The sequence below is a fragment of the Rosa rugosa genome, chromosome 6, assembly GCF_958449725.1.
Source record: "Rosa rugosa chromosome 6, drRosRugo1.1, whole genome shotgun sequence".
Taxonomy (NCBI): Eukaryota; Viridiplantae; Streptophyta; class Magnoliopsida; order Rosales; family Rosaceae; genus Rosa; species Rosa rugosa.
In genome coordinates this window covers 10282973-10307623 of record NC_084825.1, presented here as the reverse complement: position 1 = coordinate 10307623, position 24651 = coordinate 10282973, and the positions used below count along the sequence as shown (strand labels likewise).

General features: G+C 38.2%; 1 protein-coding gene and 2 long non-coding RNA genes across 4 annotated transcripts; all 3 read left to right on the top strand.

Moving 5' to 3' along the window:
• The first annotated feature begins 389 nt into the window (after nucleotides 1-389).
• On the top strand, nucleotides 390-4046 carry LOC133714007 (G-type lectin S-receptor-like serine/threonine-protein kinase At4g27290). Of its 2 annotated transcripts, XM_062140020.1 has the most exons (6): nucleotides 391-2189; nucleotides 2350-2627; nucleotides 2719-2929; nucleotides 3095-3332; nucleotides 3414-3564; nucleotides 3690-4046. In XM_062140020.1, the coding sequence occupies exons 1-6, from the start codon at nucleotides 911-913 to the stop codon at nucleotides 3978-3980; spliced, it is 2448 nt and encodes an 815-aa protein (XP_061996004.1). In that variant the 5' UTR covers nucleotides 391-910; the 3' UTR covers nucleotides 3981-4046. The 2 variants fall into 2 exon arrangements, with proteins under 2 accessions (XP_061996005.1, XP_061996004.1); XM_062140021.1 differs by lacking the exon at nucleotides 3690-4046 and having other exon boundaries at nucleotides 390-2189; nucleotides 3095-3318.
• Nucleotides 4047-9923: 5877 nt separating this feature from the next.
• LOC133714010 (uncharacterized) lies at nucleotides 9924-11617 on the top strand. The gene is made up of 2 exons (XR_009848394.1): nucleotides 9924-10355; nucleotides 11327-11617. It is a non-coding gene; the product is annotated as an uncharacterized LOC133714010 (long non-coding RNA).
• Nucleotides 11618-14097: 2480 nt separating this feature from the next.
• On the top strand, nucleotides 14098-17108 carry LOC133714011 (uncharacterized). The gene is made up of 2 exons (XR_009848395.1): nucleotides 14098-16315; nucleotides 16903-17108. It is a non-coding gene; the product is annotated as an uncharacterized LOC133714011 (long non-coding RNA).
• The last annotated feature ends 7543 nt before the right edge of the window (nucleotides 17109-24651 follow it).

Sequence of the window (24651 nt, the reverse complement as noted above, 5' to 3'; positions counted from 1 at the left end):
ATAGATAGCTTGAGTTCTTTTGTTGGTAGATATATAGCTAAAGAGAATATTAGTAGCAGTTTCATTCTTCCTTTTTTTTAAAACACCAGCGTCTATAATATGTAAATGATAAAATTTTCAGTTTAACATTTCTTAGCTTATGGTTGCAACTCCATTACAAACAAATTTGAGGAAAAGAAAAAACAAACCCGCAGCATCGTGCGGGAATAATACCTAGTTCAAAACCAAACTTCAGAATGCATGTTACCAGCCGTGTATGTATATTATAGTATATAGTATATAGTTATATACTGTATATATAGGTACGTCCGCATGCCTTTGTGGACTAGCAAGTCCTCGCGACTCATTTAGTCATTTGTAGACTTGGAGGCTTAGACAAATAGTAGAGATGTAATTGTCTCTGTTAAGAATCTATAAATCGGGATGGATGCATCTCCTCTGTCCTTTCGTGTACTGGTCCGGTTTTTTCTTGCTTTCCCAATGATTAATTGATAAGTATCTTAATTTTTGCTTTCAGCTGATGTGGACGATTTTGTCTGCCAATGATCGTCTCCACAGCAATTTTCTGCTTTGCTGAATTTGAAACCACCCGCTTTCCTTGAACTCATATGGAGATCGGGGTTCTGGGTTCATAGGTTAATTCCCTTAGAGTAATATGCAGATCTGATATCTTGTGGGTTGTGAGTTGGTGGTTTTCTGACCAATTTTTGGGTTTAATTTGTTCCTCAGTTTCATTCTTTTCTGGGATTTTTGTGGTGGTTTTTTCATTTTCTGGGTTGTTAGTGGCCGATGTAGTCTCTAGTCTCATCTATGAACTTGCACTAGCTAGCTTCAGTGAGTACAAATTATATTTACCTTTTAGTCTTAAGGTAAGAACCTTTTTTTTCTTCCTCTGTCTCACTGTTTCCGAATGGGGTGGCTCTTGTGTTACCTTGTAACAGTGCTCTTATCTCATATCCTGCCATTCTGTACCTGCCAAGACAAAATTGTACCAGGACAGCATATCAGTGGTAACCTGACTTTGGTTTCTTCCCTTGGGACCTTTTCATTAGGCTTCTTCAATCCTGAAAATTCTACTAAATACTTCCTTGCTATACGATTCAACAAATTCCCAACTACTGCATTAGTATGGGTAGCTAATAGAGAATCTCCACTTGATTCTCCGGGTTTCTTTATGCTCAGCAGTGATGGAAATCTTGTGGTGTTGGATCAGACTAGAAAACTTGTCTGGTCAACTAAAGCATCCGTATCTGCTTCTGCAATGAATCACACAACTGGATTACTAGAGGATAACGGAAACCTTGTTCTGAGCTTTGAAGAAGTCACTTTGTGGCAGAGCTTCGATCATCCCTCTGATACTATGTTGCCTGGCATGAAGATTAGCTTGAACAAAACGAGTGGCCAACAAAGGCGCCTTACATCCTGGGCAGCGCTTGATGATCCACAACCCGGAAAGTTCACCTTCGGCATAGATCCTAAAGTACCAGTTCAGGCCATTGTCTGGAAGGAAACTACTCCGTATTATAGAAGTTCTCTGTACATTGGCCAGGATACAAGAACACAGTTTCAAAATTCAGTTGGAACCGCGTTTTTCTATTCATACAACTTTGATGTTGATGAGGTTTATATTGCTTACAGTGTCTCGGATAGCTCAGCAAAATTGAGGGTCTGGTTGGATCCTACAGGGCAACTTAAACAGCAGTTGTGGCAGAATTCTAGTAAAACGTGGTTGGAACTAGGGAATTCATGGCCCGTTGATATCTGTGATTTTTATGCTCATTGCGGTCCCAATAGTGCCTGTCGTAGAGGTGAACCCCTGTCATCACCATGCAAGTGTTTGACTGGTTTTACAGCCAAGTTTCCGAACCAATCGGCGGTAGGGGATTGGTCCAGTGGCTGCATTAGGGAAAATGTGTTGACATGTGGTAACGTTATACAAGGTTACTTTTCAAAGCTTGAAAAGGTGAAACTGCCGGATCATTCTGTTCTGTTAGAGAATAGGAGTATGAGCGAGTGTGACTCTGAATGCCAGCAGAACTGTTCTTGTACAGCTTATGCTTATGTAAATGCGACAGATGGACGTAATATTGGGACTTGTTTGGCATGGTTTGGCGAATTACTGGATCTAGTAGAGAATAAAACTTATGGTGCAAATGATATTTATATTCGTGTTCATGGCTCCGAACTAGGTATGTATTTCGTTTTTTGCTATTTTCTTTGTGGATGTGTGAGGTAAATTCCTTGGCATACTGTTAAGTTGAGATTAAACTCATTGGCCAGAAACTGACCATTACTTAGAGCTACCTTTATATTAATAGTTGACCACCAGATCATTTGTCTGTTTTGCAGGCAAAAAGGGTCTTTCCGTTAATTCCTTGAAGCGGACCCTTGTAATTGCAATAGTCTCTGCAGCAGCAGTTGGATTGCTTACAATAACTTTTGGCTATTTCTTTTGGAAGAAAAAATTGGAAAAGAAAGGTAAGCAGAATATAAGTAATGTTAGTGCAGGAGGTGGGAAGAATGATACAGAATTACCACTCTTCAGTTTAAGGAGTATGCTAGCTGCTACAAACAACTTCTCTGAAGCGAATAAGCTTGGAGAGGGGGGGTTCGGCCCTGTTTATAAGGTGACACTTCTTCATTTTGGTACTTTCCCCTTGTTAGTTTCCTAAATTAGTTTTGAGGGTAAGGTTTGGTTGTCTTTGCTTTGTTCTATAGGGAATTTTGCCAGAAAATCAAGAAGTGGCCATAAAGAGGCTATCAAAGAAGTCTGGGCAAGGACATCATGAGTTCAAGAATGAGTTGAAACTTATAGCCAAACTCCAGCATACCAATCTTGTAAGGCTATTGGGTTGTTGTATGGAAGGAGATGAAATGATATTGATCTATGAATACATGTCTAATCGAAGTTTGGACAAATTTTTGTTTGGTATGTATGCTTATGACTTTTAAGATTAAGTTTTTGACAATGCGACGTCAAGTTTGATTCTGCTAATTCTTTTGTTCTTCTATCCTATCCTTTACAACTTTTCGTATGAATGCAATTCAACATTCTACTAATTCTGCTTCTCCTTCTTTATGATCTGTTCAACAGATGCCTTTGAAAAGACAAAGTTAGATTGGGATACACGCTTTCGAATTATACAAGGTATTGCTCAAGGAGTACTATATATCCACAAGTACTCTAGATTGAAAATCATCCACAGAGATCTAAAAGCAAGCAATGTTCTGTTGGACGGAACAATGAACCCCAAAGTGTCTGACTTTGGAATGGCGAGAATTTTTGACATAAATCAAATTGAAGCAAATACTAACAAGGTTGTTGGAACATAGTAAGTGTATATAGCCCATGATTTCTATCATCCAAACTTTTAAAATCAATATTGATGCTCATTCCTATACTATTCTTGCAGCGGCTATATGTCTCCTGAATATGCACTCTTTGGTCATTTCTCCGAGAAATTGGATGTATTTAGTTTCGGAGTATTGTTGTTAGAGATTGTAAGCGGAAAGAAGAATGCTTCTTTTTATAGCTTTGAAAATTCACTAACGCTTGCTCAATGGGTAAGTACAAGAAATTACTTGTTTGTTTCTACATTGTTTTTAAGCCTTGCATTTTATGCAATTTTTAGACATGGTGAATCGGAATGCAATAGGAAGATTAATAGGATTATTTGTGTAAATCTTAGGTATGGGAATTATGGAAAGAAGGTAGAGGAGTGGAGGTAATTGACACATCAGTAAGGGAAACATGCCGGATTCATGAAGCTTTGAGGTGTATCCATGTTGGGCTTTTGTGCGTTCAAGAAGCTCCAGTTGATCGACCAACAATGTCATCCGTGATTCATATGCTCGAGGTTGACGAAGCTACATCACTTCCACCCTCTAAAGAACCAGCTTTTTCAACATGTAGAAATTCAAATCCTGTTACCATTTTTTCTGACAATGTAATCACCATTACTTTGCCAAAACCTCGATAGAGCTTAATAATGTTTGCATTGAAAGTCGTATATTAAATAAAAAAAAAAAAAAAGGTATTGACATGTCCATTGCTTAGCTCATGCTTAATTAAGAGCAAGTTCACCCGTTGGGTCGTGAGGTCATCCACTATTCATTATTTTTTAGTGTTAATTTCACCCTCTGAGTCACGAGCACAGTGTATTTCGTGCCCTGGGTCACCCTGTACAGTGTTCTGGGTCACCATGGTGACCTGCACAGTGTATTTCGTGACCCAGAGAATGAAAATATACACTAAAAAGCAGTGAATAGTAGGTGACTCATGACCCAACGGGTGAACTTGCTCTTAGCATGGGCCTCATCAATTGTACGTCCACGTTTCCTTTTTTGTGCTTCACAAGTGGAAGCCTCGTTTGTATTGAATCGAAATTGGAGGGAGGGAAGCATTCGCCGTTCACGACACTTCTATGCTGGCTTGGTCGTGTGTTGTCAATGTCCTTAATTTCGGTTCTCAAATTGATCTTGTATTTCTCTTTCTTCTGGATAAGGAAATCTTGGCTGATTACTAATTTTTAAGAATTTCTTAAGAAATAAAAATTGTTTGGTAAAAAATTTCAAAGTGTTGAAGGATATTCAATTTAGCACATGACCAAAGAAATTTCAAAGTGCTGATTATATGTAATTTGTTATATGAATTGAATGTGTGCCTTACCAAACTAGAATTACTTTTCTATTGTTGTAATAGGAGAATATTGTTCTAGATTCCTAGTTCTAATTAGAATAGGATTCCTTGTACTCAAAGATTATGTACTTGTACTCTCTATATATAGGGGCTCCTATTATCAATGAAAGAAACAACTATTCTCCTGATTCTCTCTAAAATTCTCTTTTCCTTAAACACGTTATCAGCACGAGACCTAACCCTGAATCAGAAAGCCATAAAATCCCCTTGTTCTCTCATCTTGTCGTGATACCCTAGAACCCTATCCTAGGACTACCTCGAGTGCACCCTTGTGCCGCGCCACCACCTCCTGAGCGCCACCATCTAGCATGCTCCCGGATCGAAGCAGCCCCTACAATCCTATACGCTTGCACCAACACGCGCACGTATAAAGGTTTCAAGCTTCAAATTTTACAAGTAAGTTTTTACATTAAAGTTCCCGTTTATGAAATTTAAATTAAATTTTGTTTTTTCTCGGGGACTTCCAAAATCTCTTCTTCTTAATCCCACCTTTCTTAGGATTGATACATTGTTGCAATCCCTTCATATTTTATCTATATATTGTCGTTAAGTTAAATTATGTTTATATATACTATAATTATATATTGTATTTAGCAATAAAGATGATCTGGGGCTAACCAATCCCCACTTTTGTAACAGTAAGAATCGAGAGACATGTGGGTACGAAGGTTGTGGCAGGCATCGAGGATGCCTGTGAGTATGACTTGTGAGACAAGTGCTTGAGGTATAAGGCAGAGGCCCTATCATTGCGACACAGGGCTCGAGTCAAGATACCAGCAGCCCAATGATAGTTGCGAGTAGATTGCGACCCATGTTGTAACCAACTCATGGACCAGGCTTTTCACCCTATAACTACACCCTTAACTGGGTTTGGTAAGGGCATCTCCAACAGACTAGCTATTTCAACAAAAAGTTAAAATTTTGGCTAATTTGAGATAGTTTAGCAATCCAGCAGAATAGCTATATGAAAGTCAAATTTGGCTTTTGCTAAAATTTCTAGCTAAATTTAGCTAGGGAGGAGAGAGAAAATAACAAAAAGCTAAACACTCCACGTTCTATTTTTTTAGTTTAGCTAACATTGCTGGAGGAAAAGCTGAAAATTTACTATCTAAATTTAATTTTTAGATGATTTAGCTAAAAAAATAACTTTTACTGTTGGAGATGCTCTAAGGCAACCAATCACTCTTTCTCACTTACTTATAAGAAGATTTATCATTTAGGCATCGAAACATTTTTCGCAAGTTCCCCTTTCCCCATCTCTTCGAGAATGTTGTTACGAGTCAACATTCAAATCACACTCAAGCAATCAACCTCCTGCTCCAGTTTGATTCAAGTGGTCAATGAAAGTCGTACCAAATTTTCTTGCACCAACAAACAGTGTCACCAACATTTGATTTTTCTATAATGCCCTTTTAATGACATTATTCATACCTCTAATATTTGTATTTGAACCTCCTACAATATTTTTATCACTATATTTCCAGTTTTGCCCTTATTAGTTTCTGTCTACACCTCCCTTTCTACCTCCCTTCCAACCTCCACTACAATCTGCAGTTCTGAACCATCAACGTCTTCACCTGAAGAGATTTTTCTCCCCAAAACAACTGATAGTTTCTTTGATAAGATATTGAAATTTCTTGGAAATTGAAAAATTTTCTAGTTAGAGATTTTTCCAATTCATAAATATTGATAGTTTCTTTGTTTGAGAATTTAAGATTTTTGGATTGCGGAATAAGTTTTGTGTAATATCTTTGATGTTCATACATAATCAGGTCCATCTCAAGGCCATGAACTTGTAACTATTGTGATTAAAACCGGTCTCGGAGTATGATTTGAAGATAACAAATGGTGATGGGAAAATGTAATTGAGAGTGCCAATTCGTACTTTAGCAAGATTGTTAATAAAAATAAAAATAAAGTTTCAAGATTGATGCATTCCTCATACTGTGATTGTAAACCCAGATAGATGTTTATGTCAACTGAGAATACAGTAAAGCCATAAAGATGTTTATGTCAATTATAGTGTCCATGTTAACATGACAACGCCCATATCAAAACCAATCCAATACGGTATTCAACTTGAGCAATGAAACTATCACTATTTATGAACTTGAAAAATAGAATTCAGGTAATGGAAAATCCTTAAAAATTGTACTCTGTTTGTATGAGAGAAAGATGAATACAAACTGGAGATAGTATTATTTTTCAGCTTAATTATATTAAAGATAAAATAGGATTGTGAAATGTTCAAAAATTGAAGCAGGTCCAACTGCTGATTTTGGAAGTATGAATAGAACCTCCCTTATTAATTAGATTGATCTAATATTTTCTCAAGATAAAATTGTGAACCAATATAATCAAGTAAAGGTTCACATAGATGTGGTTATTATTTTTATATAAAGCAATTGCCTAGGATGCATGATGTTTAGTCATTCCTTCTATAATGCATAATTGGTTTGAGTTGCCACATTAATTTGGCCTTTTGTTGGAATGTTGCCGTCGAAGATGGGTTAGTGTGAACATTGCAAAACCAGAAGAGATTGATGGATGATGAACAACTAGCAAGTCATTTCAATAGAGATACTTTTCTCTTGTTTCTTTCCCGATGAGATTGGTGTTTTACACACTACTATGTATTATCTTATATCACATTGCATTGGATACATTAGGTCATTTTTCGAGTCATAATTGATGGCAATCAACAATCTCAAACCAAACACATAATATAACAACACCAAAAAGTAACAAGACCAAAAGAGAAGTCTCAAGGAGATTAGAGATTGATTTTCAATCTAAGACTTTGCAGTGGCTATCAGATGAGATGAGATGGACTTATTACTTTTAACATATAGTACGTAGCGTCATACTTGTAATGTTTTATGTAATTTGAATAATCACTCAATTCTAATCGTAAGAAGGAAATCCCCGCTGGATCGTGGAAGAGAGAAGAGTTCTCCAGAGTCCATCTGTTGGTAACAGTAAAAATTATGAAGTGTTAGATTTATCTATTGGTACAGTAAGACAGTATAAATTCTGCTGTCGGTGAACAATCCAGATACTGCTAAGTCGCCGTCAAACTTTTTTTTTTTTTTGGCTAATGAGAAATTTCATTAAGGGAAAACCCGAGAGGCCTAGCAAAAGCAAAAGCCCAAGATACAAACCGAAACGGAAAGGTTGCTCTCCACCTAAGTCAAACCAGAGATAGGAAACCCAGAACATGAAAAAAAAACAACAACAATGCTAACTCCCAGTTCAGAGCTCAGTCCCATGGGGGCAGGGCAAGCCATCGTTCCTGAGAACCAGAGTGAGGGATGGTGGTGGCTGGTTAGCCCATCTCGAAGGACCCACCGTCCGGAAGGCAAGCGAGGCGGCTTTGTGGCCAGCACGGTTCGCTTCACGGGGAACCCAGTCCCAGCAACAATCGTCAAATGCAGAGCAACGCCTTTTGATCTGCTCAATAATCGGGTAAATTCTCCAATTTTTACTTGCACTTGACAACTTAAGTTCAGTAATAACCTCCTTTGAATCTGATTCAAATATCACTTTTTTCAGACTCAAGGAAATTGCCAGATCAACTCCTGAAAGTACAGCTTTGGCCTCAGCCACAGAGACAGCTCCGCAAGCAGTAGGGATGGCGGAGCCACCAACTAAAGAACCAGAATGGTCCCTGATGATAACTCCGAGTCCAGTGCGGTCAGGAGGAACCCAAGCTGCATCACAATTGACTTTTGAGCACCCAGGAGGAGGGGCTGACCAATGAGAGGCAATCGCATTTCGATCAGTTCTTGATTCAGTCGAGGCAGGTTGCAGCGCCATGGCATCCAAAAACTCAAATGCAAGCTTATTTGCCGAGCTGATCTGATGGTGTATCCTGGTGATAATGGTTTGTGCATATACACAAAATCACACCTAGCCTTCCAAATAGCCCAACACAGAAAGCTAATAAAGGTAAACATCCTTCTCTGCTGACTGGTACTAGTATTTGAAATTGCAATATCATGGAGCCATTGATCAAATGTTGTTATATATTGCTTGTCAATTCTTAGACCTAGTGGAGATCCAAACCAGACTAGGTCCACCCAGGGGCAAAGTAGGAGTAGATGTTCAAAAGTTTCCTCAGACACCCCACAAATTGGGCAGATAGGAGTCCTGACCAATTTCCTTCTGTAGAGAGAATGCATGGTAGGTGCAGCTCCATTTAGAACCCTCCAAAAGAAGTGTTTTATCTTTGGAAGTGTGTTCAGATCCCAAATTAACTTCCAAACTTTCTTATCAATGTGATGAGAAGAGCCCGTAGAAGCATGATGTCGTTTAGTGTTCTTTTGGTGAAACCAAAGATAGCCGGACCGAACTGAGTAATTCCCATCCTTATTCCAGGGCCAAATCAGTCGATCTTGGCCTTCGCCATCCCCAATAGTGATGGACAGGATTTTCCTCACCGCACTAGGAGGAATGAGATGAAGAATACTGTCCAGATTCCAGGAATGTAAATCCCAGTCAATTAAGGAGCTAACCAACACAGGTGCATTTTGCACAGAAATACCACTTGTGATTAGGGGGCCACTGTCCGGTGGGGGGGAGCCAATTGTCTTGCCAAATATTGATAGAATAGCCATTGATGACTTGCCAGCAACTACCTTTAACCAGAAATTCTCTAGCTTCCAGTAGACTAGACCAACTCCACGAGGCTCGATAGCCCTTAACTGCATCAAAAAAGCTGCAATCAGGAAAGTATCGTGCCTTAATAACACGGGCCCATAAAGACTCAGGCTCTTGTAATAAGCGCCAACATTGCTTGGCTAGAAGGGCCAAATTGAAGTGGTGAAGGTCTCTGAACCCCATTCCTCCTTCTCCTTTAGGGTAGCCTAGAGAACACCAGCTTTTCCAGTGAATTTTATCTCCATTCTGGCCAGAACGCCACCAAAACTTCCCCAGCGCCGAATTTATATCATCACATAGGTTTTTTGGGAACTTAAAACAAGTCATAGGATAAGCTGGAATCGCCATTGCCACAGCCTTGATAAGGACCTCTCTGCCCGCCTGAGATAAGGACTGTTGCTTCCAACCATCAATTTTCCTGTTAACACGCTCTTTAATATGAACTAAAGCATCTTTCTTTGACCTGCCCCAAAAGGTAGGTAGTCCCAAGTAATTACCAGGGTTATCAACCTCCTTAAAGTTCAAAAGCTCACACATCAATCTGGTCATTTGGAATGGAGTATTAGACCATCTCCAACAGATTGGTTTTTTGCCACCTGGCCTTCCAACGAATACTTTTGAAGGTCCAAATTGTTCTCCAACGGATATGCCTTATCCACGTGGATTTGACATTGGCCTCTCCTCTGTCAAATTTGACAGCGTCTTCTCCTTCTGTCTTTTATTTTTTATTGTTTCTCAGTGCGTCTCTCTCCTTCATTCTCGCTTCTTTCTTCCTTCATCTCACCCAGAACCGATTTCAGCCTTCGCACTTCCAAAACTCAGCAAATTCGACCCTAACCCAGAAAAATGATAAAAATCTCTTACAACCCATTAGTTTTCTCAAGAATTTGGCTTTAAAGGAGATTCTTTTCTCACTTGGAATTCGAGTTGGAGACTTGGAGCAACCGAGCAAGAGATTTGGATTATGGGAGTTCGATTGGCAGCAAATGATTTGAAGGTATGATATGAATGTGATTTTTGCACTTTGAATGAGTGATTCAAGACTTAGGCTTTGCTTTTCAAAGGCTTTGTGAATATGTGATTGTTGATTGTTACAACTGAGTACTTCTGTTGCTTAATTCAATCAAATTGGCCTATAGACGAATGGTTTGGTTTTTGCTTTTCATTATTTTACAGATTGCAGCAAAAGAAATTGATTCAGAAGTTCTATATCATTGACTCCTTGCCTAGATTTTGTTTTGATAGTCTTCAAATTTGCTGCCCAGATTTCATTTGAGAGTCTTCATATTTGAATGAGTGATTGGATTATGAAATTTTGAATCCCATTATCAAACTTTGAATAGGATTATGAAACTTTGAATATGCTATCCAGATTTTGTTTGATTGGAATCATAGAATTGTAAAACTTTGATTAAATGATTCAACTAGTTAGGCACTGATTTGATGGAGGCTTGGAACTGAACCTTTGATTGATATACTTAATAGGCTTAAACTAGTTTGTTTAATTGATATGCTGCCCAGAATATAATCAATTTTTTTGATTCCTGGCAGTTTGCAATGATTTACTGATGCTGTACTTCCTTTAACAAAACTAATGTTGTTCCCATGTGTGCTCTTATCTTCTTTAATTAGTAGGTGTACCTTCTGCTTGATTAGTGTATTTGATGCAGCATGCGTGCATCTGATGTCTCATTTTAAGTGTCTAGAGTCCCTTTTATTTTGATAAGTACAATAATGTATGATCCAAGTGACCTCTTGCATACCCTTAACTCCAGGCTACTGATTGTATGATCCAGGTTCTTTCAATTTGGTAGTCAGTAGCTTACAATCTGGTTCTTTCAATTTGTTTTCTTGTTTTGAGTTGCTGGTTTTGTAATTAGACGTGCAGGACCATACAACATTGATTTTTATGTTCTTGAGTTAAATGCCTCACTAAGCTGCATTGATTTTTATGTTCTTTTTCTGCAGATGAGTTAAATGCCTCACTAGATGTGCATGGTTTTTGCTCAGTTCGATTGACGTTTAGCGGTTTTTGCTGGGATCTCGAGTTTGTATCAATTTGTTGCTATATATCAGTTTGTATCAGTTTGTTGCTGGGAAGACGAGTTTGTATCAGTTTGTTGCTATCAAATTCAAGCTGTTTCTGTTTGTTGCTAGTTGACTGCTACTTTTTTTTTTGCTGTTTCTGTTTCTGTTTCCTGCTATGTATTCCCATCTTGATGTATTCTCATAATCTCAATTGCATCTCTTTTCTCATAATCTCTTCATGCATATCTTAAATGGAACCATTCATTGTATGATCTTAGATTACAAGATAAAAAATAAAAAAAAGGAAAAACAACATAAATAGAATTTTATATATTAAAGTAATATTCAAATTTGACATCTCCATTGGAGCTAAAAATTGTCAAAATGTTGCTATATCAAATTTGCCATGTCATATGTCAAATTCAAATTTGACCAAAGCCAAATAACAAAGCCATTGGAGATGCTCTTAGGAGTGAAAAATACACTGGATTTTTCATTGTTTATCAGCTGACCAGAGGCGAGACAGTAATCCTTGAAAATCAGCATCAGTTTCCAACAATTCTGCAGGGTTGCCTTCAAGAAAAATAAGGCATCATCTGCAAAAAATAGGTGGGACAAGGTAGGGCATCCTCTGCTTAGTTTAATTCCTATAAGAGAACCCTCGGATACAGCTCTTGTCAAACGCAAGGAGAGAACTTCGCTGACAATTAGAAATAAGTAAGGGGATAAAGGGTCTCCTTGTCTGAGACCTCTACTAGGGGTGAAGAACTTGCCCGGATTCCCATTCAAAACAATCGAAAAGGATACTGTAGTGACACAGGCCATAATTAAGTCAACCCATCTTCTGGCAAACCCAAACTTAAGCAGTGCTGCTTCTAGAAAATCCCATTCTACACGATCATAGGCCTTATTCATGTCCAATTTAAGCCCAAGCTCATTGTTACCCCCCTCTCGTTTTAGCTTGAGATAGTGGTAAGACTCGTGGGCGAGTAGGATGTTATCTTGGATCTGCCTATCAGGAACGAAAGCATTCTGATATGGGGATATCAAGTGAGGAAGAAGAACCTTTAAACGATTGGCCAGTAGCTTAGATAAGATCTTGTAAGAATTATTGCAGAGGCTAATCGGCCTGAAATGAGTTGTTTTTTCTGGGTTAGGGACCTTTGGAATTAGTACAATGTGCGTCTTGTTTAGATCCTTTAATCTAACCAGCCCCTCACTGAAATCCTTTGTAGTGCCCCAAATAGTGTCTTGCACTATCCTCCAATACTTGTGGTAAAATAGCCCAGGAAAACCATCAGGCCCTGGTGCTTTTAAGGCCCCCAACTGGTGGGCTGCATCTCTGACTTCCTCGAGGGAAACTGGGGCCAGTAGATCCTGATTCATCATATCAGTCACAATAGAGGATGCTCCACAGAAAGTATCACCCCACTGACGGGGTCCAGAGCTTGTGAAGATCTTCTTGAATTGTGACTCAAATTCAGCCCTGATAAGGTTCTCACCAGTCACCCAGAAACCAGCATCGTTCTGTACTTTCAGGATACGATTTCTTTGTCTTCGTTGCAGAGTAGAAAGATGGAAAAACCTGGAGTTAGAGTCTCCAGACTTTAACCACTTTACTCTAGACCTCTGATGCCAATACTTTTCTTCACGTAACCATAATGAGCCTAACTTGGTAGACAACTCCAGTTGTTGTTCTGCAGTATTAAAAGGGAGATGCAGCTGAAGATCCTCCAAGTCCATTAAACACTTCTTTATTTCCTCCTTTATACACTTTGGAAATTTCCCTTTGCTCCAACCCCTCAAACGAGACCTGCATCTGTTTAGGTTGGACATCCAATTAGAGGCATTCGAGATGGAGGAATTGCGCAACCAACACTCCTCCACAAGTGACTCTGTTTCTGCCTCATCGGCCCAAAAGGCCTCAAATTTGAAAGATGGCTTGTTTCGCCTCAGTTGCGGATTAGTACTAAGGAGGATGGGATTATGATCTGATCCTATTCTCGGAACATGGGTAAGAGTAGTGTCGGGCCAGCCTAGCAGCCAATGCTCATTAACCAGACCCCGATCAAGACGTTCTTGGAGAATAGTAATATCACCCTCCTTTCTTGCCCAAGTAAACCTTTGCCCTTTGTAACCAACATCCAGGAGTGAATTGGAATTCAAGAAAGAGGTTAGGAAGTGTCTTCTGTTTGGATTCCATGGAGCACCCCCTTCCACTTCAAAGTGACTAACCAGCTCATTAAGGTCCCCAATAACCAGCCAGGGGGTATTATCCCCCCTACCTTGAGTACACCAGTAATCCCAAAAGTTTGTTTTATCAGAGAAATAAGGAGGCCCATACATCCACGTTATACGCACCAAGGAACTGCTGCCAGGTAACCTAACCAAAGTGTCAATGTAAAATTTTGAAAAGTCAACAATGTCCACCTTAAATTCAGGTCTCCACCACAGACTTAAACCTCCTGCCGTATTAATAGGGTCAACATTATAGCCCAACTGAAATCCCAACTGATTCCGAATGTTATCCACATAAGAACTGCCTTGATGAGTCTCCGAAAGAAAAATAAAGCTAGGACAGTGGGAGTGGGTAATCTCCCTAAGTGTTTGTACTGTCAAGGACTTCCCCAAGCCTTGACAGTTCCAAGCAAGACAATTCATTGGTTCCGTGCAGCTGTCTTCGGCCAGCCGCCACAACCCTGGAGGTGGGTTAAGTCCTCCATACCTTCCGTATTCAAAACACATGTGTGTGTTGCATGTCCTCCATACAATGTGCGTCTTGTTCATATATTACCCATTTAGGTTCTTTATTATATGACATATCTCCTAGGAAATATTTCTTTTCAGGTCTTTTCATTTTGCTTTATCCATGTTTGTCGTGATTGGTCTCTTAATCTATACTTTCTTTTTAACTAGGCTTCCTTTGGTTAAAGGTACTTGTGGTTTTGGGTGCTTATAGATTTGTAATGGTCTCTGTTATGTATATGTCACTACCACCTAAACATCCTCCAGGTCACTACTATATTATACAGCCTTTTACCTTAAGGTTGATGATGATTCTTTAGTGATATTTTGTTTGATACAAGTTTATGGTTTCTAAATCTTTTACTCGACAGCAAAGAGCCAAAGATATATATGAACTTATGCTTGTTTCTTTGGGAGCTTTATAATTTAGAGATACACCAGAGACAAAAGGTCTTGCAAGCCTTATTATGTTCTGTACTGGTTGGTATGATTGGGATCATTGGATTTCTGCATAAGGTAATGCTGAACACTTTTGCTTTAATACATACCCTATAAATTTTATTTGGTAACTAATTCTCTCTTGTTCAGTGGGATGCGGCATACAAAACTTTAGCACTCCTAATTACTAGCTTCTGTAATATAGGATCACTTTCCAGTTCCGTAAATTAGCTAGTTTGATAGTTCAGCTTTAGGTACATAGGACAAGTAGCAGTGGTGTGTGCATCTTTGTGATTTACAAGGATCTTTAGCTCTGCTGCTTCTGTTTCCATATTTTATTATGTGTTTTCTTCTTTTGGCAAATAGTTCAAGTCATTCTCAATTTGTGAGAGAATCACCATCTTCGGTACGTGATTGCATATTCTGCTTGTTTAAATGATTGCATATTCTGCTTGTTTAAATGATTGCATATTTGTTTTGTCCTTTTGGGATTTTGATTTTGCCGAGTGAATAATATGGTTGCAAGTAAACCTAGCTTCTGATCGATTCTGTATTTTCCCTACTTTTTAAAGTTTGATTTGTATAATTATATCACCTCTCTGCATATCTAATTGATTAGTCTTCTTTTGGTCGACTATTGTGCATATATTTGTGCATGTTTAATAATTAAAGGCTGCAAGAGTTTTCAATCACAAAGTCAGTCCATTTTTTTTTGTACTTGAGGTTCATCAATTGATAAGTCTTCTTTTAATCTTCCCTCTGTTGGCACAACACATCGGCAATTAATTGCACCATTTTCATAATACTGATTCCAAATGGATATATTGAACATGGATGGAATTCTGGGCGTCTTATTCTCTCAACTCTTTCTTCTTCCAATCCTGTTGAGCTACTATAACTGATAATAGCTTCAATGTCTTTGATAGCTCCAAATCTATTGTTTTAAGCTGTAGTTGACCTCCGGCTATGCTAGATTACTTTATATCTGAGCAGAAGGAAGCATATGATGGCCTATGAGTTCATTTTATCTTATGCATCAGATAAGTATATATACTACGTTTTATCGAGTATAAATTAACATCCTCTCAAGTATGGCAACCATAAAATAAAGGCTGCTATATAACTCTTCCCCATCTGTTTGTTCTCAGTGCAAAGCTTCTAGCTTTCATATTCTCTCCCATTGTCTCCTTCATATTCTGTCTCACTTAACACATTTATTTTTTCTCTTTCTTTTTCCTCTTGGCTCTGCCATTGTAAACCACTGCCAGCAGTACCCATCTTATCCCAGAGCCTAAATGATAATACGTCTCCATCTTTGAAAGTTATTTCCTTGTGTGTTCAGCCTTGTTTTGCAAATTATGCCTACTTCAAAAGCTTTGATTATTTCCTTGGCAGTTGAGAATTCTTTGTAAGGAGGTATGCCAGCTGCTTCCCTAGAAGTTAAATTAGCTGTACATATTGATAGATCAAGCATGCTTCTTGACTTCAGAAAGATAAAGATCCGACAATAAGATTCTATTAGAAACAAGGCTTATTTATAAATTTGGGAAGCAATAAGCTAGATATTCTTCCAGCAGTTTGATATTATACTTGTGATTGACGATCTTCTCGTAGAAGCATGTCTTCATAGTAATAATACTTGGTGAAGCTTTTCAGGTCTCATACTTATTATACTCTATTATGTTTCCTGTTTTGCTATTTTGACAGGATAAAACTTCAGGCTTCCCAGGGGCTTCATCTGCTCAGGTACATGTTTGAGCTCTGAGGAAAATGTAGGACTAGAATAAGATACAGAAACAAAACTCAAATTTTGCTTTGTTGGTCTTCATGAAACGAAATTGACATATGATTCATGAACTCCAAATCTCGTTTTTCCTTCAACTACCAGACCTTAACCTTTGATTGGAACTTCGTTGCTGAGAAACTGAAATATTAGTGGAAATAAGATTTAAATTTTGATTCTTGGAATCTTAAGCTGGGCTTAATCATTCAAGTTTTCAACCCATGATTTGCAATTTTTTAGATTATCTATCAAGTTTGGATGTGTCATGTGATCTTGCACTGTAACTCTGTTAGAGGACATTATTGTTGATGTCTTTATAACATGATAATGATTTCCAAATAATAGTTAACGTGCAAGAGAGGTACATTAATTTCTGTCTTTCACTAGTTATCTCAAAATGATGTCGTTCAATCATATTCTAGCTCTTATTCTAGCTCTGGCAGCAGCAGCAGTATATACTTGCACTTTTTTTCAAAGTGTTGTTGGGCGTATGTTAAGTTTTGTTATTGTGTTATTCATGTATAACCTATAATGTATTTATGTGTTACAGCCTGCTTCTACTAATGGAGATTCTGAAACACATGCACCTTGATCCCTACTACTAGCTACTACTTGTAAGGTCCTGGAAGAAACTTTTATTTGTTTTTAGTTTGGTATTGCTCTCGTACTATTTCTATTGTTATGGATGATGCTATTTTTCCTATGTATTAAGATTATGCAGTTTGAATTCAATAAATTACTCAAATCTTCACTATGTATCTATCTGGTGAGAAAATTTAATTTGTGAGAAAATTCTAATATTTAAAATTGAATGTAATCGCATTTACTATATTTATTCCGATTGTCGGTGAGCCATTTCCGACAACATTTTATGAATAAACCATATTCGTCGGTAAAAGTTATCTGTGTAGACGGAAATATCCCACAAAGCAAATATGTCATCGAAAATACTCAAATTATGATTCCCGCCAAAATTCGTTAGTCGGAAATATTTATTCCGACTAAGGTATTGGTCGTAAATATGTCGTAGGAAAAAGTTTTATGACAACCCTTGGGGTCGGAAAAAATGCGTCGGAAAATATTATTGCCACCAAACGAGTAGTCGAAACTAAGTCGTCGGAAATACGTACAATTATTTCCGACGAAAAACCTTAATTCTGTCGACTTTTTTCTGACGAAACAAACATTAATTCTGACCAAAACGAGACGCAAATCCGACGGTGATATTCGTCGGAAATGGTCAAGCATTTCTGACGGTTGGTCGGAAGAAAATTATTTCCGACCATGGAATTTCCGACGACTTTCCGATGACGACTTTTCGTCGGAAAAAGGTATTTCCAACGAAAATGCCCTATTTCCGACCATTTTTCGTCGTCAGAAATTACCGTCTGTGTTGTAGTGCGCAGTTCAAGCAATAGGAGTTGTTGAATTATGTTTTAGGAATAAGTTTGTATTAGTACTGAACAATGTTTACTGTAGTCCAGCAATAAAGAGAAACCTGATCTCAGGTTCTCAATTTGTATTAGGTGGTGACTATGGCTTTTCCAGTAATAGTATAGATATGTTTTTCTATTTTAAAGATGTTTGTTTTGGTGATGCTAAGTTGATAGATGGTACGTCATTGGTTAATCGATTGTGTCAATAATGCAGTATTCCAACCTCTAGATGTTCTGTCAATAAACAAATCATCAGGATCCAAAAGAAAGAGCAATCCTAGTTCTTCATCTTTTCTATGGCATAAGAGGTTAGGACACGTACATTTCCAAGTCTAGGCTGCAAGAACTTGTTAAGCAAAGTATTTTACCTCAATTAGATTTTGCTGATTTTGAAACCTGTGTGAGTTGTTTGAAAGGCAATTAAGATGACTAATGCTAGAAATTTTGGTTCTAAAAGAGCTGAAAACTTGCTTGAACTGATTCATACATATGTATGTGGTCCTTTTCCAGTCCAAACCATTTGTGGAAATTGTTAGTTTGTCACCTTCATTGATGACTTTTCTAGGTATTGCTTTGTTTATTTAATTTCTGAAAAGTCTCAAGTCTTAGATGTTTTTAATGTGTTCAAAACTGAAGTTGAGAGAAAAACTAAAAAACTTATCAAAATGGTAAGATCGGATAGAGGTGGTGAATACTACGGACAATATACTGAGAAAGGACAACACAAAGGTCCTTTTGCCATGTATTTGGAAGAATGTGGCATTAAAGCTCAATATACAACACCGTACACACCTCAACAGAATGGTGTCTCTGAAAGGAGAAACAGAACCTTAATGGATATGGTAAGGAGCATGTTTGCAAGATCTGGGCTCCAAAGTATTTATGGGGGGAAGCCTTAAAGACGGCCAACTACATATGCAATAGAACACCAAGTAAAGCTGTTAAAGAAACTCATTTTGAGCTTTGGTGTGGATACAAGCCTAGCTTGAATCATATGCATGTATGGGGTTGTAAAGCAGAAGCAAAAGTCTATAATATAGAGAAAAATGATAAGTTGGACTCACTCTCTGTCAGTGCTTATTTTATTGGTTATTCAGAAAAATCGAAGGGATTCAAGTTCTACAACTCAAGAAGAGGCACTAGAATTTTTGAAACTCACAGAGCCACATTTTATGATGAAATATTTATGATATTGAAAAGATAGATGAAGGCTCAAGCACAGAACAAGCACATCAGAATATGGAAGAATGGTTCGTCTATCAGGACTGCAGTAATGTTTCAGTCCTAAATCAGGACTGCAGCAATGCATCAATCCCAGATCAGGATTGCAGTGTTACAGCAGTCCTAGACAATGGAATACAACTTGCAGAAGCAGTAGCACCTGAGAATGAAAACGCAGTAAATGAAAATCAAGTTCAACATTTTGAAATTGTGGAAAACTCAGAAATTGATATTGCTGGTACATCAGAAGTAGTGAGAAGATCTATTAGAACCAGAAAACCAGCAATTTCTAATGACTACAAGTTGTACTTAACTGAAGCTGACCTTGATTTGAGGGAAGAAGATCCTGTGTCACTGAAGGAAGCTATGCAATCAAAGCACAGTGAGCAATGGAAGATGGCAATGCAGGATGAGCTTTTAAGCACGTCCAAAAATGAAGTTTGGACTTTGGTGGATAGAACAGAAGATATGAAACCCATAGGTTGCAAATGGGTTTTTAAAACCAAAAAGCATGCAAATGGAAAGGTAGATCGGCATAAGGCTAGATTGGTTGCAAAGGGATATAATCAAAAGGAAGGTATTGACTTCAATGAGACATTTTCTCCAGTTTCAACAAAGGATGCATTCAGAGTGATCATGGCTTTGGTGGCACACTACAATTTGGAGTTGCACCAAACGGATGTCAAGACAGCTTTTCTGAATGGAAGTTTGCTTGAAGAGATATATATGTTACAACCAGAGGGATTTGTTGATGATGATAAGAAGGTCTGCCAGCTTCAAAAGTCCATTTATGGACTCAAACAAGCATCCAGACAATGGTATCTAAAGTTTGATGAAGTCATTACCAAGTTTGGATTTGAAGAGAATAAGTTAGATGAATGTATATACTGCAAGGTCAGTGGGAGTGAAGTGGTGTTTTTAATCCTATATGTAGATGATATTTTGCTAGCTAGTAGCAATATCAATCTACTGAAATCTACCAAGGAGTTTTTGCTGCAGAATTTTGATGTGAAGGATATGGGAGAAGTGCATTATGTTCTTGGAATTGAGATTACCAGAAATAGAAGCTTGTGCACACTTGGTTTGTCTCAGAAAAACTATATTGATAAGATGCTGCAGAGGTTTGGTTTAGAGAAATGCAGGTCTAGTGAATCACCTATGTCAAAAGATGATAAATTGCATAAAGGTCAGTGTCCTCAAAATGCATTGCAAAGGAAAGGAATGGAGAAGATACCCTATGCTAGAGTTTAATGTATGCTCATGTTTGCACTAGACCTGACATAGATTTTGCTGTGAATATGTTGTCAAGATATCAATCCAATGCAGGACATGAACATTGGGTGGCTGGGAAGAAAGTTTTGAGGTATTTGAAGAACACAAGAGATCATATGCTTGTGTATAGAAAATTGGAGGATCAGGAATTGAGAGTAGAAGCTTACGCTGATGCATCATACAAGCAAGACTCAGATGATTTGAAATCCACATCAGGTTATATTTTCATGCTAGCTGGAGGTGCAATCTCTTGGAAAACAAACAAGCAATCCTTGACAGCCACTTCAACGTTTCAAGCGGAATACATAGCCATTTATGACGCTACTGCACTTGCTTTATGGTTGGTTGAGAAATTTCATTTTGAGATTGGGGATGGTGGATTCCATAGAAAGACCTCTGCCTATTTATTGTGATAATGCTGCAGCAGTATTCTTCTCAAAGAATAACAGAAGAACATCTGGTTCTAGAAACATAGATGTTAAATACTTCTCAGTTAGAGAAAGTGTCAGAGATAAGGAAGTGGAGGTGATTAAGATAGGCACCAAAGAACAGCTAGCAGACCCCTTAACCAAGGCATTATCATTTTCTGTTTTCATTGATCATGTTAAGAATATGGGAGTGTTAGACTCCATAGATATTTGATGCATTTTATGTGAACTAGTTGTGTCAACTATTATATTTTAATCAGTCAGTATCTTCATGAAATTAATCATCTAATATCTTATCATTTGAATAAAATTAGTTTTCAACATTTAGTTGTTGTATAGGTAGAACATGTACATTTGCATAACCATGTACATATAAGGAACTTAATAATGATATACCAAATCATTGAATATGTACATATGCAGAAGAACCTAATACTGATGTGCCAAATCAGTAGGATAATGCAGCTCTTCATCTAGTTGAAATTAATTTTGGATCAAATATATGTTACAAATCAATTACTGTAAATATTAAACAGGTACAAATCACACTTGAGGTAGTTTATGAAATTTTGCTTGCTATATTGTGATTGTAGAAGATCAATGTTTTGCTAATTCATTATAGTCTTCTGTAGTTCAATGTAGTTCAGGAAAATTGACAGAACTTTGAGGACATATAGTGTTTTTGAACTCTGGTGCACACTTAAGAAACAACTCATTAATACAATAGATTATGTGTGATGTCTAGTTCAGTGGGAGATTGTAAAGCCTCATTAGAACTAGACATCAGCATTGTCTAGTTAAGCTGATATTTTTGAGATGTTTAGAGTTCAAATAAATACTAATACGTTGTATATATAAACTTGTAATCGAAAATAGTTTTATATATATTGAAATCTGTTTGAATTTGAATTTCAAAGTGTGGTTATCAATATCAATCCAATCTGACAAGGATAAGGAAGTTATGCAGCAGTTCCTTAATGGATGGAACTACATAATTGTTTTGTCTGATATAAAGGATAAACAACGCCTGCATTGATCCCTGCTAGAACACCAAACCTCAATCAAATTGTCCCATTAACAATCTGAGATCAAGGGTGGATCTAGGAGAAGAACAATGGAAGGAGGCAGTGGAACTAGTTAGTATCTCTACACACCCTTTGTCTTTTATTTCAATTCATATCGTATACTGCCATATATATATATGTGCTTATTGTCTTATAGGATTGCAATGATTTACGCATCCTAACTTAGGATCAGAATAACATATCAGTCCTATATTTGTCATAGTTGATTTTGTTCATGTAAATTTGCAGATTAGGACAGATATATTGTTACAGTCCTAAATTATGATACGACTATTACAGCAATCCTAACATGCAAATTATAGTTTAACATCTAACAAGAAGTTCCAAGGACCATAGTCCAAATGAAGCAGAAGAAAGGATTCAGGATACGACTATTCATTTGGGGATTGAAAATCAGGGAGATGAAATAAACTGTGCAAGTAGCACAACTGAAGTCACATATCTAGCGGAAAAGGTTAGATTACAGATGTTTGGCTCCAAAACCAGTCTAGCGTGCAAACAATCTCTTTTGAGTGAGCATGCATGCTAACACCGTAGGGTGCAGTCGTCGGGGCATCTTCTGACCTGACTTTTTGATCAAACGCTGTGGACGAGGAGAGCACCAACCTCATCACCAGGTTCTTTTCTATGCCTTTCGGAAAAGGACTTTTTGCCTTACGGATAAGGGCTTGTGTTGTGATCTCTTGCGTCACCGAGTCGATACTTAGTATTGTAGACTAAGCAGAGCAATCACCGGGAAGTAGGAGAAAGCACGGGTTTTGCTAAAGCGTGACTTTAGCTTCGCTGGGTTGCGAGGGCGTTACCCTTGCTTCGCTGGTTTTCAACTAGGTTGAAGGTAGATTTGCTCTGGAGAGGCTTTGATAATCTAAGAGATTAGTTGATTGAGAGTTGTGTTTTTTCTATATCGTCTTTAGCCTCTATATATAGGCTACTGCGGATTCTCCTTCCTAATAGGAATGAAATATTATATTTTAGGCCACAGTTATTGGCCTTGAATCAAAATTTTGATAACTATCGTAAACAATAATTAATGATTATCCTCTGTACGTGGCTAGAATGTAGGCAAAGTTAATTGCCTCTTGGAACCAATATATTAGATGCGAATCTGTTGGATATGCCCGTCTTAATTGCAAATATATCTCCGCAAATACCCCCGTAGCTTAGTGGCATGCAATCAGAAAGGATAAGATTGTGTATATATATCTTGTTTATTGCAATGAAAGGTGATTGCATGTTTCTTGAATTGTTCCACGTCCCCTTGATTGCCACGTATGTGGGAGACCTTGATTCTTTGCTTAATTGGTCCACCGTAGGACTTAATTGCATGGGCTATATATATATACCTTCCTTGATGACCACAATCAAGCATGATTGCATGCTTCTCTCTATTGTACGTGCATGCCATTACACATTAATTGCATGGGAAATGTTTGGACCCAAAATGAACATTTTGGCCTGACAAGGCACGTCTTGGAGAAATTGAGCCAATATCAGTGGCTCAAGCTATATATTGTCGACAAGCTCGAAATGTATATTTAGAGGCTAAATAAAGCCTACTATGGAAGTATGACAAGTCAACTTTAGCATATTTTCCTACTTCGGCTAGGAAAAACCGAGCTAGATAAGGAAGGAGGGGTGGCAGACAAACCAAATGAAATCGAAATGTGCTGAAACTTTCCAAATCCATTCTAGATAGCCCAATGATCATTTCTTATGAAGAGTGCAAGAGCTTTTTTTGAGTGGAAGGCCTTCAAACAATCAGCCCAATTTTCTACAGAAGCAAAACTGGAAAACTGGACCTGTAAGAGGTCCAGCAGCATTTTCGGCCCAACCACATGGAAGAAAGCTCTGCAATTTGGTCAGCATGATCTAGATTCATAGTGGAACATTTTTTATGAAGACATCATGGCCAGAATCTGAATTTCTGATGGAGATATACATGAAGGAATAAAGGAGCCGAAAGTGCTTCCTTATCTCCCAAATTCATCATTCCTATTAGTGCTCCACCTCCATCTCCACCTCCCTTATCTCCCAAATTCATCATTCCTATTAGTGCTCCACCTACACCTCCACCTCCCTTATCTCCAATTAGTGCTCCACTTTCATTTGTTTAATGCCAAAGTAGTTGGCATGGTAGCCTATAAATAGAGGTTACATTGAAACACAATGCACACATTCACATTCAACAACAACATCTCTAAGATGATCTAAGTTCTCTCTAGAGCAAACCTCTCTAAGAGCAACTCCTCTCCTTCTCTTTCTCTTAGCGGTGATCACACTCCTAGTCCTAGTCTTCTCAGAAGCCGACCTTCAGTGCCACCAAACCCTCTGTCAACATGCTTCGGTCCTAGTCTCCTCGGGAGCCGACGGTAGTGTCGCGACCACAACGGTTACAGAACCAGCCAAGCAAGGGTAACACCCTAGCAACCCAGCCAAGCTAAAGTCACGCTTTAGCAAGATCTCAACATTTCCCGGTGATGTCGCTCTGCTCGATCTACAATATTGAGTATCGATTGTGTTAACAAGAAGCTCAGCAAAAGTCCTCGCCACGAGGCACAAAGAATCCCACGACGAGGTTGGTGCTCTCCTCGTCTACAATCGCTTGAAAGAAGTCAGGTCAAGGGACACCCCCGACGACCGCACCCGAACGGTGCTGGCACGCCCGCGCAGAAAAGAGACTGTTGACCAGCTGCAACAAAATTGGAGCCAAACATTTTGGCACGCCCAGTGGGACAAGGTTAGAATTTTTTTTTTCGTCATCATTGAGATGCCAGGGGAAAATCTTTACCAAAAGAAATTCCTAAAGTGAATTGATGGACAATGTTGCCACCATTGGCGATACCACCATTAATGATGA

Coding starts and splice junctions, on each gene's coding strand:
- LOC133714007 (XM_062140020.1), top strand. CDS start 911: ATGGGGTGGCTCTTGTGTTACCTTGTAACAGTGCTCTTATCTCATATC. Junction 2,190..2,349: donor TGTTCATGGCTCCGAACTAG/GTATGTATTTCG, acceptor TCTGTTTTGCAG/GCAAAAAGGGTCTTTCCGTT. Junction 3,333..3,413: donor AACAAGGTTGTTGGAACATA/GTAAGTGTATAT, acceptor CTATTCTTGCAG/CGGCTATATGTCTCCTGAAT.